The 20542-nt window shown below is 38.9% G+C and overlaps 3 protein-coding genes across 5 annotated transcripts in view; 1 reads left to right on the top strand and 2 right to left on the bottom strand.

The window, feature by feature from the left end:
* LOC140127349 (serine dehydratase-like) overlaps positions 1-4575 on the bottom strand; it is a 42357-nt gene extending 37782 nt beyond the window's left edge. Inside the window, exon 1 of one of the 2 annotated variants that reach the window (XM_072147951.1) lies at positions 4449-4575. The gene's annotated coding sequence lies outside the window, so the exon portion shown is untranslated. Of the gene's footprint in view, positions 1-1500; positions 1653-4448 lie in introns of those variants that run through there. The other variant, XM_072147942.1, reaches the window with a different exon arrangement.
* Positions 1450-9919, top strand: SDS (serine dehydratase). The gene is made up of 8 exons (XM_072147932.1): positions 1450-2009; positions 4942-5100; positions 5189-5228; positions 5699-5838; positions 6938-7029; positions 7134-7361; positions 8148-8272; positions 9078-9919. The coding sequence occupies exons 2-8, from the start codon at positions 4948-4950 to the stop codon at positions 9284-9286; spliced, it is 987 nt and encodes a 328-aa protein (XP_072004033.1). The 5' UTR covers positions 1450-2009; positions 4942-4947; the 3' UTR covers positions 9287-9919.
* A 1842-nt stretch (positions 9920-11761) lies between these two features.
* Positions 11762-20542, bottom strand: part of PLBD2 (phospholipase B domain containing 2) — a 13978-nt gene continuing 5197 nt past the window's right edge. For both annotated transcript variants that reach the window (XM_072147859.1, XM_072147869.1), the window contains exons 4-13: positions 20337-20495; positions 19410-19510; positions 16947-17161; positions 16099-16193; positions 13082-13242; positions 12910-13005; positions 12681-12752; positions 12431-12583; positions 12160-12322; positions 11762-12079 (exon numbers count right to left, since the gene is read on the bottom strand). In XM_072147859.1, the coding sequence (XP_072003960.1) occupies positions 11912-12079; positions 12160-12322; positions 12431-12583; positions 12681-12752; positions 12910-13005; positions 13082-13242; positions 16099-16193; positions 16947-17161; positions 19410-19510; positions 20337-20495 (1383 nt within the window). In that variant the 3' untranslated portion in view covers positions 11762-11911. The remainder of the gene's footprint in view (positions 12080-12159; positions 12323-12430; positions 12584-12680; positions 12753-12909; positions 13006-13081; positions 13243-16098; positions 16194-16946; positions 17162-19409; positions 19511-20336; positions 20496-20542) is intronic.

Below are 20542 nucleotides of genomic sequence, written 5' to 3'. Positions count from 1 at the left end.
ATCAGCATAACTAATGGTGAAATTAAATAAATACCGTATATACTCGAGTATAAGTCGACCCGAGTATAAGCCGAGACCCCTAATTTTGGCACAAAAAAATGGAAAAACCTATTGACTCGAGTTTGGTGGGAAATGCATTAGTCACAGCCCCCCCAGTATATAGGCCGCCAGCCCCCTGGAGTATATAGCCTGCCAGTCCCCTGTAGTATATAGCCAGCCAGCCCCTGTAGAATATAGCCTGCCAGCCCCCTCAAGTATATAGCCTGCCAGCCCCCTCAAGTATATAGCCAGCCTGCCCCCTCAAGTATATAGCCAGCCTGCCCCCTCAAGTATATAGCCAGCCTGCCCCCTCAAGTATATAGCCAGCCTGCCCCCTGGAGTATATAGCCAGCCTGCCTGTCCCATCAAGTATATAGCCTGCCTGCCCCCTCGAGTATATAGCCTGCCTGCCTGCCCCCTCGAGTATATAGCCTGCCTGCCTGCCCCCTCGAGTATATAGCCTGCCTGCCTGCCCCCTCGAGTATATAGCCTGCCAGCCCCTCCCGGTCCATCGCAGGCACCATCACCTCAGCCGCAAGCTGACATCATATTGTGTGCCGATGTGGCTGACGTCACAAAGACTGTGACGGACCAGGACCCGATGTCGGAGCCGCGATGGATGCCGGGGAGCGTCAGAAAGTGAGTTCACTTTTTGTTTTTATTCCTTGACTCGAGTATAAGCCAAGTTAGGGTTTTTCAGCACATTTTTGTGCTGAAAAACTAGGCTTATACTCGAGTATATATGGTAATGCTGCTTTAAGGATAAAAATCAGTTCATTCAGTTTTTCAGCCCCCTTGTCTTGACATCTACGATGGAAACAAATCATTAAAAATACAATTAGAGGAAATCTACCATCCAAATCAAACATGGATAAACCAGGGACACTTACCATACTCATAAAGCAAGGTACCATGATTATGGTAAACTTCTTAAATGTGTTATCCATGGCCTCCTTCTAAAACAAACTTTTAAATTATGAACCAGAAGGGCTCTGGTGATGTTACCAGAGCTACTCTATGCTCTTAATTCACTTGCTGTTACACTGTTCAGGTCTACCCCTCTCTGCTAAGAAGATTACCAGTCACAGTTCCTGGATTTATGAGTAAGTGTCCCTGGTGTATCAAGCTTGATTTTGATGGTAGATTTCCTTTAAAAAAAATCAAGATAGAACTGAAGAAACATGCTAGTATAATTTGGGATGTTGGAATCTGTCAACAGATCAATCATTATTTTATCTTTAACAAGTGTGCTTCAAGCATAATAGGAACATAACATTCCTAGTCCATTTGTTCCAGTATTCAGTGATAAAACAGCAGGGTACAGTAAGTACATAAACATGTTGTTGCAGTATGAGCTCATACTGAGTGCTTGTTTACAGAATATCATAGTTTACATCTATCTATAGGCACGACATTCCTGGGTGTTTATCTGCTATAACTATTCCATATAGAAGAACATACCTGGGTGTTTTTTTACATAGATCTTAAACCTTTCACACAGCCCCCGCTTCTTGCCTGGGGATCTCAGTATAGTCTTTTATCATGCGCTTGACTGAAAGGCTCCTTCTCCCCCTCCTCATGTTTACTGTCTTTTCTAGTAACCAGTCTGACCAGCTTGAGCTGGTCTATAATATAACAGGAGGAGGGAGGGGGGCTTCTATGCGCCGGCAGGGGTCTTTGACCTCCTTTTGGTAAATGAACCTTAAAATAGCCAGCATTTCCTTTAGCTGCTTGTTACCTCCCACAACTGGACCCTTTTGGTATTGTCTAAGATTAACATTTCCTTTAGCTGTAAAACCTGGCAGCTGTGCATGCAGATATGAGGGAGGGTGGGTGGAGGGTGTGCTTGGGGTGTGTTTTTAGCAGAGATCTCATTGGTGCCTGGAAATGGTCCTGTCCTATAAGTTTATCGGTGTGAAGCATCCATCATCTTCTCTGAAGCAAGCAAATCATATAGGCTCCAACACCAGGTAAGCTACCCTCCACCTTCATCAATATAGAAATGATTTTATGCCTCCTTTCTACTTCCACTTCCTACTTCCCAATTTATAATATGTCCCATTCCAGAATTTCACTCTCATGCCTTACTGCTGATTAGTATCAGATATTGCATTATTTTAATATATGTAAATTTGCTAAGACATTAAAAAGGTATTTAGTGAGCTGGAAATCTGCATGTGTTATGCAATAAAATAGAAAAATCTGATAGAAACACCCGACTTACAGATGCCCCCTAGTGACAAACGGACCTCAGAATGTGGGTAATTTACTGTTCTTTATCCTCGGGATACAATGATTAGCTGTAAGAGTTATCAACTGTATCTGCAATTAGGCTTTATTGTTACTACTGGTTTTTACGACAACCCAAAAGTTTTAAAATCCAATTGTCATACAGACCAAAAATATTTTGTCTGGAGTTACAATTATAAAATAAACAGTTCCAACTTATATACAAATTCAACTTAAGTACAGAACCTACTTTGTACGTAACCTGGAGACTGCCTGTACTGGGAATATTTTCCTTTTCGGAAGCTCTATAAGCTTGGTTATAAACCTTTAAGAAATCCTGTGGGAACCACAATACCAGTCAATTTCCGTTTTTTCCCAGGTATAAAAAAAAATATTCCTATTTTAAGAGGTTCTCTCAAGGTCTACAATTATTAGAAGTCCTCAGAGTGGTGATCCGTAGACCAAGGGTTCCTGTGTCTCCTAAATCAAAACCACAGATTGGAGAAGTTTGAGCAAAGTGATGTTTGAGAGTGTTCACATATATCAATTGTATCAGTTTCTTTTATCCTCAAATCAGCATAACTAATGGTGAAATTAAATAAATAATGCTGCTTTAAGGATAAAAAAAAAGAAACTGATAGCATAAGGAGCCAAGAGAGCAAACCAAGTACAGACAGCATCTGCATCTTTTACATACACTTAAGTTTTTAAGTAACTGCATGGGAGACTTGCTGGGAAACCCTAGTACCATGTACTACATGCACAATATGCAACACCAAATTCTGGGCTACATAAACAAAAAGGGGTAATAAAAAATAGTGTATTTAATACCCATTACGCCATTGCCGTGGTAAACTCATTTAAAGTAAGTCCCTTTCTATTGTTCCGTCAAATTATACAATTGGCTATTTAGAACTATACACCTACAAGCAAAACACTTAGCCAATTTAGCCAAAAATATGAAAGCTTTATTGTGTACTTAATTTAGATAAAACATGATGATGCATAAACAAAATCAACAGTGGGGGGATCGCGAATGGTCAATGAGAACACATAGGAACATTAAAAAATATATAGGACAGAAATGAGAAGCAGGGTATCCAATAGTATAAGGTCACATGACACAGTACATGAATTGTCACATATCGAATGGTGAACTGTTTGTGCAAATACTTGCAATAAAGTGTACCAAGTGCTAACAGTATCAGCCTAGGGCAACATTACATCCCTGATAACATATAAAGTGTTCAATGATGAAATGTTGACATACCCATAGTCATGGTGTGCCTCCCGTCTGCCATGAGGGGAATTTACTCATGGCAGACGGGAGGCACACCATGACTATGGGTATGTCAACATTTCATCATTTGCACATGCAGTGAACACTTTATATGTTATCAGGGATGTAATGTTGCCCTAGGCCAGTGATGGCTAACCTATGGCACTGGTGCCAGAGGTGGCACTCAGAGCCCTTTCTGTGGGCACTCAGGCCATCACCAGAGATGACTCCATGTATCTTCCTGCAGTCCCAGACAGCCCAGGACTTGCTGTGCACAGAGCTATTTTAAAGTGATAGCTCTACCTGACTATTTTCTGCTTTATTGGTGTCCTCAGAGTGCTGGTATCAACGAAAACTGTGACAGAAAAGGGAGTATAAATCACAAATTAAATTTATATGTTGGCACTTTGCTATAAATAAGTGGGTCTTTGTTGTAGTTTGGGCACTTGGTCTCTAAAAGGTTTGCCATCACTGCCCTAGGCTGATACTGTTAGCACTTGGTACACTTTATTGCAAGTATTTGCACAAACAGTTCATCATTAGAAATGTGACAATTCATGTACTGTGTCATGTGACCTTATACTATAGGATACCCTGCCTCTCATTTCTGTCCTATATGTTTTTTAATGTTCCTATGTGATATTCTCATTGACTGTTCGCGATCCCCCCCTTGTTGATTTTGTTCATGCATCATCATGTTTTATCTAAATTAAGTACGCAATAAAGGTTTCATATTTTTGGCTAAATTGGCTAAATTGGTGTTTTGCTTATAGTTGTATAGGCAACAGAATGCAACAGAATTTTGGGGTATGTTACTGAAATTCCAAAAATGAGTAATTAGATAATAGATTATTATGAATACATAGCATGTGAACATTGTTCTGTAAAGCATGGCACTTACTTGCTTGGCTGTGGATGAAGATCTTTGAATACTGATCATTCTGCTTAATGTGAGCACATGCACAAGTGCATCATGGGTACTTTTTTCTCGCAAGTCCTGGTTCTTAGGAAACTTGGAATACAAAGAAGAATGGGGAGCAACTAGAATGTTCTGTTTTTCACTGGGATTTATGAACAGACAGGAAAGCAACGTGCAATTCAATAAAAACCGTTTTGGAAATGCACTAACCATTTATTAAAAAAAACATTTTCAATATACAGTACTATAGAACACAGCAAAGTCATGATTACTTATTTTAAGACACAAACCACAGTTGTATAGTTAATGTATAGATAAGTTATAATGTATTGATGTATTATGCTTCATCAGAATAAGTAAGATAAGATGTAACAGATTCCAAGATTCAAATCTATAATGCTTCTCATCTCAAGATTTCCAATAATAATACGGACGGACAACTATGCAAGATATGACCTTTTATACTCTCTTACAGATAAACATGCCAGAAATCACCAGCCTGCACCTGAACACTCCACTAAGAGACAGCGTACCTATGTCCAAAGTCGCTGGTACCAAGGTCATTCTAAAACTTGACAATGCACAACCAACAGGGTCCTTCAAAATTCGTGGAATTGGACATCTTTGTAAAACTGTAAGTAAAAAAAAAAGGAATTATATAAGCAGGAAATATTAAATCTAAAGAAACAGTACAAATAATCCTATGTATTTCTATCTTACAGTGGGCAGAACGTGGGTGCAAACATTTTGTATGCTCTTCAGGTAAATTTCATGATTGTTTCCGAAATTGCAGTACATTTTTCCATTGTTACATTGGATAACTGTTATATATAATATTCTATAGTTTATATAGAGTCATAGAAAACTATTGATTAGCATTTTCTAACCTTTCATGTGGATAGAAGATTGTGCTTTTTCTGACAATTTTAGGCTCAATGGTTTCCTATCCATTCTTGGAAAGCCCAAATTGTGGCACAATTCCATTTATCTCAATCCACTGCTGCCAACATAGTATGATAGTGATAGGGAAATAGGTGCTCAGACCCTTAATTCTAACAATTGGTGCAGCTTTGAGGTCATGACAATCATTAAAACTTTTTGATATGTGTCCTAAGTTTAGTCATCTCTGTCATAATAAGTAGCATGTCATTAAGCTTACTATATTGATACAGCATGAATGTTCCAGTAATTGTCAGTAGATATCAAGGCTGATCATGTTATTATTTTTGTAGGAGGTAATGCTGGCCTGGCAGCCGCTTACAGTGCCCGCATGCTGTCTATTCCTGCCACTATTCTTGTGCCAGTGACTACTCCAAGTTTTACAATTCAGAGGGTCAAAGATGAAGGTGCTACCGTCTGTGTGGTCGGAGAGGTAGGTTCATTCTTCATTTGATAGAGAAATTATTTAAGATATATGAAAAACAAAAAAATTATATATTGTTGCATTGAACTTTTACCTACAATAAACTTTAAAAGAACCTTTGGCTAAGCACTTCTGAAGAACGCTACTTAACAGTGCCACTTACCTGTTTGTAATAAGGGAACCCTCTGTGTGCATTTAGCCTAAGGCCTCATTTACATGACTGTGGGCTCACCCACACCCACCCCTCCCCTTTCAATTAAAAGCCGCCCGGCTAAGTCATAGTGCGGTGAGACACTGTAGGGTTTATTTACTAAAGGTAGCGCTGCTCACTTTTGTCAGACTTTGCATCGTTTTCAGGGATTACACTGCTTGGACGGGTATTTAAGAGGTGTCTGTGCTTGGATTTTGGCGCATGTTTTTTGGGGAAGCTGTACTTGCTTCCATGCTACCCACATTGGGGGGGGGGGAACAGGGGGAGCGCCTTTGAACGATCCAACTGATTTGCAGGATTTAACTTTCAAAGTGATTGCACTTACATGCACCACTTAAAAGATGGTGAACTCTGTTGGACCTGAGCGTCACATTCATGATATCAGGCACACGATCATAGTGAAGAGCCACACAGTTCATTATCGTCGGACAATGCACTTTTGGTGAACTCCAACAGGCGGCTAAGTAAATGTGCCCCTTTGTGTTCACCACACCGTGACCGGGTGCCATAGACAATTTGTGCGGCCATATCACTGGTTTTTTAATGGGGCATTGTCCGATTCCAGCACATTATACCATGTGAGCAGTTTCTTCTTCTGTAGTAAATTGCACATCGTTGTCAGACATGCACCAGTTACCTGATCATATGCATAGTACCCTGAGGTATGGAAAAGATGTAGTACCCAAATTCATATCAAACTACTCTTTAAAAATTCCAGGACAAAACTAAACATCAGCAGAAAATGCAGTAGTTTGGCACAATTCATTGCTGTGTTGCAATTTTCATCCACTATTGACTCTTGAGCAATACTGCAAACTTGTGCACAAACTCCTATGAGTAAGTAAGCATGTGGTTTTCTTTTCCCTTGGTTCTCACAAAGCCTATTTGTCCTTGTAGATGCTTGATGACACTATTGAACATGCTAAGGAGCTGGTAAAGAATAACCCAGGATGGGTGTACATCCCTCCATTTGATGACCCTTTAATATGGTAAGAAACTAATCAGGCTCACTTAACGGAAATGTCACATCTATTGCAAATGCGTTGGTTTTAGTTTATTATCAAATACTTATTGTTACCTATACACTTTAAAGGGAAGGTCACACATCACTGGTAAAAGAAATGAAGGAAAGCCTGCCTTCCAAACCAGGAGCAATAGTCCTTTCAGTCGGTGGTGGCGGCATGCTTTGCGGAGTTGTCCAAGGACTCCAGGAAGTCGGATGGAATGATGTTCCCATAATTGCAATGGAAACCAAAGGTGCCCACAGTCTTAATGCCGCACTGGAAGAAGGAAAGCTGGTAACTCTTCCAGAAATTACCAGGTACATAAACCTTAACAAGTTAGCAATAGACTATTTGTGCTAAGTCAGTAGTTAAACATTGTAAAAAAAACTGTTCAAAAGGTTTTAATGCAAAACTTCACCAGGTCAAACCATGCATAGTTTTGACCACAATCACAGCACGGAGGCCATATACATCATGAAGCCTAAGCCTAATGATGTATCCACCCTGGCGGTGCTTTATCATACGGATAACTCTCCCTTTGTGAGTTGTTAGTCCATATATTCCTCCTAATAAAGTAGGGACCCCTCCTGTACAGAAATAAGTGGCAGTTAAAAGCTGCCATAGATTTAACCTATAATACATTACAAATTATAATACATTTTTTGGACTGAGCTTAATTTTATGCATAATATATATATATATTTAAAAAAAAGCTTCCAGGTTAACTTCAAACACTACCAGTGCCTCTAAGTAACACATATGTAATCACAGTATACATACAGTTTGCTTATGCCAATATTTAGGTATATAAAGTTGCAATAATTGAAGAATGTACAAAACAATTGGTAATCCACCTGCACTAGTCCTCACCTGCAGCAAGTTCCTCATTTATTGGTATACAGTGCTATTGAGAGCGCAGCAGTATCCTATGTTGAGATGATTGAAGAATGTGGTTAATAGATGACGAAGCCAGCGCTCTCAGACTCACTGGCAGTTGTAGGGGACTTCATTAAAATAAAAATCAGATTATAAGATCTATCATAATGAACTATGAAACTGCATTAGTGAAAATATGTACTGAAAACATTTTTCCTATCCCTTAGTGTGGCCAAAACATTGGGCGCCAAAACTGTTGGAGCACAAACTCTGAAAGTGGCTAAAGAACACCCCGTATTCTCGGAGGTCATCACTGACCAAGATGCTGTAATGGCCATTGAAAGGTTTTTAGGTAAGTAATAGTAAGCATTGCAACCTTGCAGTAGGCATAATAGATTGTGGTGCAATACAATGCAATACTTGAAGCGCTTCTTTCTCCAGGAATGTCATGTTTAGCTAGTAAACAGATTCCAATAGTCGATGCTTTGCCGATTTTAAAATGCCTTAGTCAGCATTCTGAATCATAACAGTAGTAGTGTGATGAGTCCCACTTCCAGTCATGTGCATTGAGCAGAGGTGAGCGAGGGGAATGGTGTGCAGGAGAAGTAGAAGAATGCACAAGGAGACATGGGCACACAAACTGACTGCTGCAGCTGCCACTTTCCAAGGGACTGTGTTGCTGGCAGGAAGCCCAGTAATATAAAATAAACTATTATACACTACTGAAGCGATTCAGAATCCTCACTCACAACACTATTTATCCTTTCATAGGTCAATAATAATTCTTTATTTATATAGCACCTACAGATTACAAAGCATGGCAAATTGGTCAATCCACAATTAAAGTTATTTCTCTGCAGCCTAGCTAGCATATTACACATAGTACATTGAAATCAATGCAAAAAAAAAAAAAAAAGATGCAAGGAGTTGAACAGCTCTTTCTCTCCCCATTAACTTCAATGGAATGCTTTATGTTTACATTATTTGTAGTGGGGGAACAACAAATGATGTAACCTGCAAAACACAGGTGTGAACTTAGCCTTACTCCATTGTCCATTTGGGTCACACATTAAATCAGAGCTTAATCTTTGGGGTAGGGTGTATGATTTTTTTTGTTATCTGAACATTGTGTTAAGTGTCAGTTTTCTCCGTAATAGATGATGAGAAAATGCTTGTTGAACCGGCATGTGGAGCAGCTCTGTCTGCAGTTTACAGTGACGTGATTGGAAAACTGCAAAAGGAAGGCAAGCTGGATCAAGATCTCTCATCAGTGGTCATTATTGTGTGTGGCGGGAACAACATCACTCTTACACAGCTCTTCAGACTCAAGGAGCAGTTGGGTATAGAGTCTATAAGTGCTGCATAAGAAGAACTTGCCTTCTGGCCACACCTGCTAAATCTTTGTACCAGTTTCCCGGGAACTCCGATGTTACCAAGGCAGAGCAGGAACCAGAAAACAGTACAAAAAAAAAAAAAAAAAAAAAAAAAAGGTTCAGTTTTCATATGGCCAAAATAACTAAGGCATTAGGTGCCTTTTAGCCGACATTCCTCGACTAGCGGTACTAAAATTACTACGTTGGTGACATAAGGCAACTATACTGAATGCCAGTTATTCTAGTGCTACATGCACAAGACAAGTCAGTACTCCTCATCTGACTTTATTCTCTGGCATCCAGAGACATTAATTGTTTTGTTAGTGCCATTATCCTTGACAAAATCTTTGTTAGAGTATTGCATGGATTGTATAGAGATGAATACTGTATTTATGGGAGTAGAACAAAGAGGAGAGCATGGTTTGTATAAAAGGCTAATAAACGATAGTTGAGCGTCATTATTTCAATGTAACCACTACCTCTGTGTTCTGTGGAACTTCACTGTGAATGGATTGTCGGGCATAGATATGCAGAAATAGCACAACTGCTTTTTCTATTGTAATGCATACGATTCATGTGAAAACTATTATGCGGCATTAAATGATAATAAATCTATTATGAACACCTCTGATTTGACTTTCTATATGTGGCAAAAGAGGATTCAAAGTAAAATTATAAATTTAATATCTTTAAGCAAATTGATGAACAAAAAAACAAAAACCAGAAACCAAGTACACAGCATTTTATCTATACCAAACGGGAAGGTAAAAGTTATCAGAGCATATATCAAAGCCCTCAACATGTATAACCCGTTTCCAGGTGTTAATTGCATAGATATTTAGCAAGGGTTGAGGATGACAGCAAATTATTGCCAAACTGTAGCTCCTTAGGAAGTCATTAAAATATTACATTTATTAAACCTATGAGATCAGATTATGACTCCATGTGATAAATATCCTGAATATCACTATTATCTATACATTATTCTGGATGCTATTTCACCCCTAGCCCTATGCCAAGAGCTACAGTAAATATAAAGTCAAAATTCAAAAGAAAAGCCCTGCTAGATTTTAATCCAAGAAGCGTGAACTTAAACAACTCAATTAAGTCGAGACAGCAGGCATTTTGCTTTAACACTGTTTAAAGGGAACCTATCACCAGGGACCTCATTTTCACTGAAGACAGGTTGAAGGAGCCCATCACACCTGCAGTGCAAATCTGCCTTTTCTAAGCATTTGCATTACAATATAATTGTGTGTTATAACTTACCTTGCACCCTTACAGAGTCCCTAGGCTTTGGTTTGGACGCATTTAAAAAAAAAAAAAATGTGACTTGTCTGTTACTCACTCCTCAGCTCTTGGCCCCCACCTTTGTGCTCCTGTACAGCTCCTCCCTCCTTCCCCGAGGTCACCGCCAGGTGAGCTGAGAGAGGAGCTGTAGAGGAGCATAAAGGTGAGGGCCAAGAGTTGAGAAGACTGCAGTACAGACAAGTCACATTTTTTTTGAACTTCATCCAAACCAAAGCATAACCCGTGGGACTACAGAGGATTCTGTCAGGATGCAAGGCAAGTTATAAAACACAATTATATGTTAATCAAATACTTAGAAAAGGCAAATACATACTTGCACTGCAGGTATGATGGGCTTCTGGAACCTGTCTTTAGTGAAAATGAGGTCCCTGGTGACAAGTTCCCTTTCAGACAAAGTTAGCATGTACATCTCCCCTACACATAGTGGACTTGGCAAATGCTTAGATTACATAAATTTCAAAGAAATTTTAAATATCAATTCAGAGGATACCATACATTATGCCACTAGGAGTCAAGTCTACACTATATAAACTACTTAACCCTTTATCAGTACAGGATGCTCAGTTTCCAAGTGTTAAATAAATCAACTAGTTCAGGTTTGGGTAAATCAATAAGTGCCATCATATTGGGGAGCCAAGAGTCAAGAGTGTATTAAGTTTATAATCCTTCTATAAAATGAAAATATGATTGACAAGTGGCCCGAGTCACATTTTATATACCAAACATAAGGTTGGCAATAGAATGGATCGCTTTGGTATGATAATACAATAGTGCAAATTTTGATTTTCTCCCAACTATTAACAAGTCTTTGTTCTAATAAACATTCAGGCCAATGACTACGGGTAGTGGTCAGTTAATTCTCTTGTGATTACATGGTCAAACTAACAATTTATGTCAAGTTTCTAATCCAAGAGGGGATTTAAATTATTCCTACATTTATTTGGAGTTTAAACTGATACCATTACTCCTCCACTGCCACTCACATTCATCACAAGTTCCCTGACTGCATTAAAGAGAAGCAGAGGGGATCTTTATACTTGATCCCTTCATATAATGCAAATTAGGCACAAATTTCATGTATGGGGGAAAAAAAAAAAAAAAAAAAAAAAAAAACACACCACACTTTACAAATCGTAAACCGGCCATAGAAAACACAGTGGTATCCCTTATTACATTGTTTCTCAGATTGTATTCACTGCTCTAAAAAAAGAGAGCCTTAACAATAACATCAGTACCACGTCCTAGCAGATAACATAATTGCTGATCAAAAGTGCATTAATTGAAGAACATAAGATGAAGTAATTGGCTCAATCCCAGTTGATGACAATAGGAGAAAAATTCCAGAGGTCTGGATGGCCCATGTGCATGAGGTTGCTGAAGGGAGAAGTGCTCCACTGGAAGGCTGGAACCTGGTCCCATGTAGGACCATTAACAGCTACCAATTTATGATATTTGGCAAATTCGTAGCTTGTAACCTGTGCAAGGAGAAAAAAAAGGAATGGTCAATGAAGTTAAAGTAGCGAGCAATTAAATATCAATCACACACACATCCCACCTTCATATCAGTTCCCCCATGTTGTCGCTGACGCATGGCTCCAAATGGGTATGTTCCATTGGCAGGGTTCAGATCTGATCGAGCAGAGATTGCATTTTCTCCATTTTGTTTAGGATCGCAAGAGTTACAACGTGAGAGAGGGTCATGAAGAAAATCATTGTACCTAAAAAATTAAAGATCAAATGCTTTTCTTTAAAACTTTCTAAAGACTGGTACAGTATGGATGGGGTCAGTAATGTATCGAAATACCATAGGATGTTCCCCTTCCCACCTCATAAGGTTGATCATAGATTTTAGGTCCTGTACAAGGGTTTGATTTCTACGAAATATTTGAGCACGAGGAGTTTTTGAATAACTGAACCAATCTCCAAATTTTTTCATAAGGTCCACTTGCCCACTTGCATTAAAAATCTCTTCAAAGTACCTATAAGGAGATGGCAAACATGACTAAGAATTGTCCTTACACATAAAATCCACTATAGGTGTACATTCTCAGCTATACAAACCATACATGTACTTACGGAACATTGTAACTGGCCCAATATCCTGTTTCATAAAGAAGATCAGACTTATCTGCAGACACCACCATACCCCTAGACAAAGGAGGGATAAAAAGACAAATAGAAATAGGTTACCATATACACCAATACTAACATTTATTTATTAGTTTTATATATTGATGACCCACCCATACCACACAAACATGGAGTTATCCACTTCAGGATGCAATTAGAGAAAGTTGTGACTTACGGAAGCTGCTCTAGGACTGTGAGAAGTCCACTAGGAACTTCTGTGCTTCCCGCATTGAATTTACTGTAATCCACAACCATCCACTGATTATTATACCTAAGGGGAAAATACAGAAACTGCTATTTAACATCCTCCTGCTTTGTCTAGAAACAAGATGTAATTATATACTGACGTTCCACTATTGAACTTTGTGAAGAGATCGGCCCATTGCTTTCCATCTGTGGCCAGCCGGTTTGCTACAATGTTCCTTAACCACTCCAAGACAGAATTTTGTGGCTGGATGTATTTCCAGAGATCAGGATTGCTATTCCCAATGGTTGTCTCCAAAGAAACCTGCAAAATGGCAAATTAATAGTTTTTAGAAAATGTAAGAAAGTTCACAACTTTAACCCCTAGGGGACACAGCCTATTTTGGCCTTAAGGACGCGGTCCCATTTTTCAAATCTGACCTGTGTCATTATAAGTGGTTATAGCTTTGGAACGCTATGAGATATCCAGGGGATTTTGAGATTGTTTTCTCGTGACACATTGTACTTCAAATTAGTTTAAAAATTTGGATGAAATCTTTTGCGTTTAGTTATGAAAAAAAACAAAATTTGGCAAAAATTTTGAAAAATTCTTTATTTTCAACGTTCTAAATTCTCTACTTTTGATGCAGATAGTCATAGCTCCCAAATAAATTCATAACTTACATTTCCCAAATGTCTGCTTTATGTTGGCATGGTTTTTTAAGATTCCACATATTTTACTAGAATGTTATGAGGCTCAGAATTTGGGTGCCATTTTTCACATTTTTTGTAAAATCGCCAAAACCCGTACTTAGATGGACCTGATCAACTTCTAATTGACACTGAGAGGCCTAAATAATAGCAAGACTCGTAAATTACCCCATTGTGGAAACTACACCCCTCAACGTATGAAAAACTACTTTTAAGAAGTTTGTTAACCCTTTACGTGTTTTATAGGGGTTAAAACAAAATGGAGGTGCAGTCTGCAAATTGTAATATTTTTTCACAATACACTCATTTTGGGTGGAAAATTAAACATTTAAAATGGATTAAATTAAAAAAGGCTCCACAAAGTTTGATACCCAATTTCTCCCGAGTACACGGATACTCTATATGTGGTGGTAACTTCTGTATGGGCGCACGGCCGGGCATAGAAGGGAAGGAGGCGCCATCCAAATCAGATTTGCTATGTCACATTGTACAGGCTATAATTTTTTTCTTTTTTTTAATGAGGACCTATAGGGGCTTATTTCTTTTGCCACATGAGATGCACTTTTTTGGTATGTAATTTTGGGGCATCTACAGCTAATTGGTGAGATTTCATTAACTCTTTGTTGGTGGAGGAAATGAAAATCATCAATTTTTAGGAAAATTTTTATGTGTTTTTTATTTGGCCGTTAACCATACCATAAAAATAGTATATTATTTTTATTCTATGGGTCGCCACGATTATGAAAATACTTCATTTATATATATTTTTTACCATTTTTACTGAATAAAAAGTAATTTGGCAAAATTGTTGTTAATTTTGGCATCACCGTCTTTCATATGTATAACTTTTTTATTTTTCACCTCACAAATCTGTTTAAGGGCTTATTTTTTGCAAGAATGATAGCTCTTTTTAGTGGTCTTATTTTAGATTGCGTAACTTTTTAAAATCACTTTTTTTAGAGCATTTTTAAAGGGCATTAATAAAAAATCATCTTTTTCAGAGAGAGTTTTTTTAGGTTGTTTTTTACGGGGTTCACTTTGCGGATCTAATAACAATTCTGTTTTATTATACAGATTGTTACGGACGCAGGGATACCAAATATGTGGGGGTTTTGTGTATTTTATTCAATTGTACTGAATAAAAACTAATTTGGAGAAAATCTTATTCATTTTAGCATCACCATCTTTTCATATGCATAACTTTTTTATTTTTTGGCTGACAAATCTGGTTAGGGGCTTATTTTTTGCGAGAACAGTTGTTCTTTTTAGTGGGCTTATTTTAGAGTGCATAAAATTTGTAAAATCACTTTTTAGAGCATTTTTTATAGGGTATTAATTAAAAATTATCTTTTTTCGGAAAGTTTTTTGCGTTTTTTTCCTCCGGCGTTTACCGTGCGGGTCCAGTAACAATTCTGTTTTATTATGCAGATTGTTACGGACGCGGCAATACCAAATATGCAGGGTTTTTTTGTGTTTTTATGTTTTTTATACTTTATTAAGTTTTTTATGGGAAAGTGACATTTTAGGGGCTTATATTTTATGTATTTATTTTTTATTTATTATAATGTGTAGTGTTAACTGTTTTTGCATTTTTTTTTACTTATACATACTTGAACTTAAACCAGTGATGCTCTGATCACTGGTTTAACATCAATACACTGCTCTACAATACTATTTTATTGTAGAGCAGTGTAAACTGTCTGAGCAAGCTTGCGCATGCTCAGACAGTTTGCAGTCAGACCCGGAAGGGGTCTGGCTGCCATGGAGACCGGGCAGCTCCGGGGCACATGCCAGTCCTCGGAGCTGCCCGGAAGAGGATCGGATCCCCCGGTAAGCGGCACGGGGGATCCGATCCACAGCAGGAACACCCTTACACGCCGCGGTCATGCTTGACCGCGGCGTGTAAGGGGTTAACACCCGCGATCGGAGCCGGCTCCGATCGCGGGTGTTACAGCGCGGTGTCAGCTGTGATAGACAGCTGACAGCCGCTGCTTCTGGTACCGGCTCCGTTCGTGAGCCGGTCCCAGAAGCTAGACGTTATACTACGTCCCGGTGCGCTAAGCATCTAGCCCCGGGGACGTAGTATAACGTCGTGGTGCGCCTAGGGGTTAAAAGGAACCCGTCATCAAGGCACTATTTTTGGGTTATTACAGCTTCCAAAAGCACATGTGCTTTAGTCATGTTTGTGTGATGTATACATTAATATAGGCATTAAAGTACAATTCCTGGCTCCCTGCCAACGGTCCCCCTGAAATCCCAGGGGCAGGGACTCAAATTAAAAAAAAAGTCTGCCCCTGGCTCACGTCAGCCCACACGCCAAATTCACACCAATTTATACACCAATGCCTATATTAGCTGATACATGAATAAAGCACAAATGCTTTAGGAAGCTGTAATAACCCTAAAAAAAAAAAAAAAAAGGGGCAAACCCAGAACAGTATAACCACTTTCCATTACAATGTATACTCACGAGTCCACTGCTGAGTATGTAGAAGTCATCTCCAGAGAAGATAGTTCCAGGGTAAGAAGAAAAGGTCTGAACAAAGCCTGGTACCACAGAACCACCTGCAGAGAGAAATCGTTTAAGAAGCGCTCCTAGTGCAATAAAGAAAAAATGTTTTAATGGCTTTCCACCAATAACAGTCAAAGTTTCCCAGTTAGAGGTGCAACTTGAGATCAACTGTGAGGGTATATTCACAAGTAACTCTCTATACACAAAGTCCGCCCAGGGAAGAGACTACACCTGTTCTTGAGGGAACATGATTCAATGAAAGCGTGTGAAACCCAGGGTAATGAAGGTAGTAAAAGGTATTCTGCTTATGACATGAATTTTTAAGGGTGCAGCCACATGTGGCGTATGCCACATGCATTTTAAAACACAATGCAACATTGCCTACTTAAGATGCAGCTGACATTTGCTTTTATAGAAACCCACCATTAACCCACATTAACATGGTGACAGCATATCTATATGTTAACAAAGTGTTACTGCATGTGTGAACATTAAGTTAAAAGTTGCGATTTGTAAACACAAATATTAACAGCAAGTCACTTTTTAGCAAAAAATGATCTTGCTAAAGAGTGCCATCATCTTATCGTCTGAAGGTCAGGAGTATCCAGCAGTGGCAGCCCCCTCCTGGCGTTTGTGTTGTGTGTGTTTGATTGCCAACACACAATGGAAATATCAGTATCGTATTTGCAGTTACAGCTTTTATGATGCAACTTAAAGACAACAGAAAAATAGTCCTCATCAAATAAATAAATTCTTGAACCACTCTTATTACATGACTATCATTGCTGCAAATCAGCTTTGCTCACCATCAGGATTAGTGCGAAAAGGAAGTGTGTACTTCTTGACGATGCGTAACATAGACTGGTAAGTGTTCCAGGTCACATGAGACACCAGTAGGTCCTTATTGCCAGGAAGCAGCTTGATCAGGGCAGAGCATGACCCCGAACCCAGCTCTCTAGTAGCGTCTGACTTATTCAGAGCAGCTTCCAGATCTTCTAAGTCACCACCAAGTTGAAAGAGTCTGAAATGAAAAAAATATTTTATATAGGTTTAGATAAGCGTTATATAATATGAGCAGTGATGGGTAACATAGTATTTGAAATAAAAGGTATTGAGGGAGGTGAAGAAAGAAAAAGCTCATAAACTGTCCATAGAATGTAGGATCAAAGCTTCCCAAAACAGAAGGCCACCAGGCGAATTGTAAAAGAAATCACATTTAAAAGCGGTTTCCAATGAAAGAAAAAAAAAATAAATTCTCAAATCTCATTCCCCTAGTGATGTTTACACAATAAAAAATAATTTTTAACCCCTTACTTTACAATTTTACTCTAGTTTTATTGCTATTTTAGCTCCTATCACTCAGTGATGCTCAGTGTAAGATTCCAGGGTGTGGGCGGGGATTCTCTAAGCAGACACTTCAGGATTCCTCTGTGCTTAGATTATCACGGTACAAGGTTTATATACACTTTTGTTTGGTTTTTGAACATTGTACTAGTATTTGACACATAGAAAGAGAGTTGAGACAGATCAGAGATGCTTTTTACACACTGTCAGCTTTGCTACAGATGTGCTCTCAAACTATGAGATCTCCAGTGCCTGCCTACCCCTTCACAAGGATAACTTATCTGCCTGTACCTGTTTTCTTCTAGGGGTGGACCCCTTGAGGTACAATAGGATGTTGATTAAATTACTAGCCACTGTCTAGGGTGCCATTATAGGGGATCTTGACGCTTAGGCAAATGAAATGTGATGATCCCACTACACCTGTCTCAATTTTGTTTTCTAATCTGCCTGTACCTTGCAGCTTCTCTCTCCTCACGATGTGTTTGCTGGCAGGAAGTGAGTGAGTGTCTGTGAGCTCCTTGAGGGGCAAGAGACAAATCTCAGCTCCACGCCGTCACATAGTAATCCAAGATGGCTTCCCCAACCCAAAGTCATAAGTTACAGGGTCGTGTCTAGTGGCAACTGAAATTGTGTACATCAGGACTGATAGACTGGTTATACCTGTGACATGCTGTATTTATGTTAATAACAGTGAATTACAGAATGTTAGTTTGTTATCCTGTTATATTTAAGAAACTTGTCATCCTTTAACTATAACTCTACATGTTAATGCTACATTGAAAGTAATTATATAAAATTAAAACTGAAACGGTTTGGCTACAGTATTATTTATAGATCATCATTAATTCCATGGTGCTGTACAATCAATAAGGTATTCACCTAATTCCCATTAAAACAAGAACAAATGCAAGTACAAAAACTATAGAGATCTGAAACAAGTGGAAGGAGGATGCTGCCCATGAGGGCGCACAATCTATATGGGAAGGTAGATTCATCATGACATATTGGATTTGAGATTACTGTATATGTTTGTGCAGTGCATACATTAGTATTAATTATGGACATTTTAAGAGATTTATTATGCATAATGAATATGGGGGAGATTTATCAGAAGTTTCTGAGAGTATAACAATTCTTTTCCCATGGCAACCCATCAGAGCTCAGCTTTCATTTTCCCGCAGCTGTTAATAATATTAAGGCTGATCTCCGACTGGTTTCCATGAGCAACTAGAACAGCTTTATCCAAGACATTTCTGATAAATCTCCACCATAGTCTTAACTGTGTGTTTTAATGAAGGCATTGGTTTTATCTAGTAAGTGCTTCTGCATACATGTACATATTTATATACATAGACGTGCATCCTTTAAAATAGTCCAGCGTGTGCCATGTAGATAGGAGTTTAAAGTGTTTTTATAATAATATTTTTTTTCTAATATGAAATCATTGCTGACAGTTGTCTAGATATAGGCTTGTAACTTCCAGCAAATGGTCATGTGATGTCACACAGGTTGAGGGGCTCATTACATGACGAACCTCAAATGATTGTCCCTGCGCATCTATCCAATGACCATGGACTGACAGAAAGAAGAGGAGATCTGGATAACTGGGAGAAAGTTATTGGATTATTCACTGGATCATACATGGTACCAGAAGCGTAACTTGAGGGGGTGCAGAGGTTGCGGTCGCACCAGGGCCCAAGAGGTTTAGGGGGCCCTTATGGAGCCAGTTTCCCATATGAGAAGACTATTACTATACTCCATGCATTATAGTCGAGGGCCTGGCACAGACTTTGCATTGGGGCCCATCAGCTTCTAGCTACGTCACTACATTGTACCATCCATTCCATGACGCCAGACCATGATGTAGAAGACACATATGACAATGACCCAGAATACAGTGTATGAGGAAGTCATCTAAAACTCACAGGAATCCAAACGGACTAAGAGTGAACTTTTTCAGGGGAAAGAAGATTCGGCCACTATAGCTGTCCTCTAGGCCTTTCAGTTGCAGCAGTGCAAGACGAACCTGTAAATGAACAGACTCACTTATTAATAAGTTTAACTATTGACAAAGACATTTGCCGTCTACTGAATCTCTGATACACGTCATGGAGAACAGGATCGTTGTCATTCTTGTACAAGGCCCTGCTCTATTACATCTGGATGCCACTGGTACTAGTGTGTGGGGTACAGATTGGCAGAGGGCTTGCTCATGTACAATTTGGACTTTATTCTATCACAGATGCTTGCTACATTGTAGTCAGGTGGAATTCATAAAATTAAGAAAACATTAAGAATTCTGTAAAACCTATGCCCATTTTAATAGAATTGACCGTTTTCCTGCAGTGTTTCCTCACTAGCATGGACTGGTGGACTGATGTGGCAAATATAAAGAACAGCAAGTGGAAACGGTTACATCCAGCAACTCTAAAAGGACATTACCATCCGATAACTGACTTCCCAGTCACCTGGTGCATTGATCATCTTTTATTTTCTTTAACTTGCAATGGCCGCATGTAGGAGAAATTTAACTTTAAAAAAATATAAAAATTAATATTAAAAAAAAAGTGCTCTGCAGAGTACCCCCGCTATATAATTTATTCATGCCCCCGACCCTACTGATCTAATGTTATATTTCTCCTAAATGAGGCCATTGCAAGTTATAATAAAAGAAGATCAGTGCACTCGGAGACGGGGAGGGGAGGTGAGTTGTAATCATCTACCGTCAGCTAATCTGATGGTAGAGGTCCTTTAAGAAATGTAAAATAAAATACAGAATTTGCCATTGTTCACATCGCCGCATGTCCCCTGTGGATTCTGTCATCTAAGAAGCTAGGACACCCAACACTTACCTGGTGCCAGTATTCCTGATTTTGATCTTTCTCCATCTGTTCCTGCATCCAAGCTAAATTTGCTTCTAGATAGTTCCTCAGCCTTTCACAGTAAGGAGTTTGGTATTTATATGGCCCACAATAACCAACCATTGTATTCATCCAATGCATGTAGATAAGCTGCAAACATAGATACAAAAACTATTCACCATACTGTAAGTGATTTC

This window comes from Engystomops pustulosus, chromosome 1, assembly GCF_040894005.1.
Source record: "Engystomops pustulosus chromosome 1, aEngPut4.maternal, whole genome shotgun sequence".
NCBI classification, from domain to species: Eukaryota; Metazoa; Chordata; class Amphibia; order Anura; family Leptodactylidae; genus Engystomops; species Engystomops pustulosus.
The sequence above is the reverse complement of the archived record's forward strand: the minus strand, read 5'-3'. Positions and strand labels throughout refer to the sequence as shown.

Excerpts from the sequence above, each read along its gene's own strand:
- SDS (XM_072147932.1), top strand. The coding sequence starts at position 4,948 with ATGCCAGAAATCACCAGCCTGCACCTGAACACTCCACTAAGAGACAGC. Across the intron at positions 5,101-5,188 it reads TTGGACATCTTTGTAAAACT|TGGGCAGAACGTGGGTGCAA; the intron begins GTAAGTAAAAAA and ends TCTATCTTACAG. Across the intron at positions 5,839-6,937 it reads CCGTCTGTGTGGTCGGAGAG|ATGCTTGATGACACTATTGA; the intron begins GTAGGTTCATTC and ends TTGTCCTTGTAG.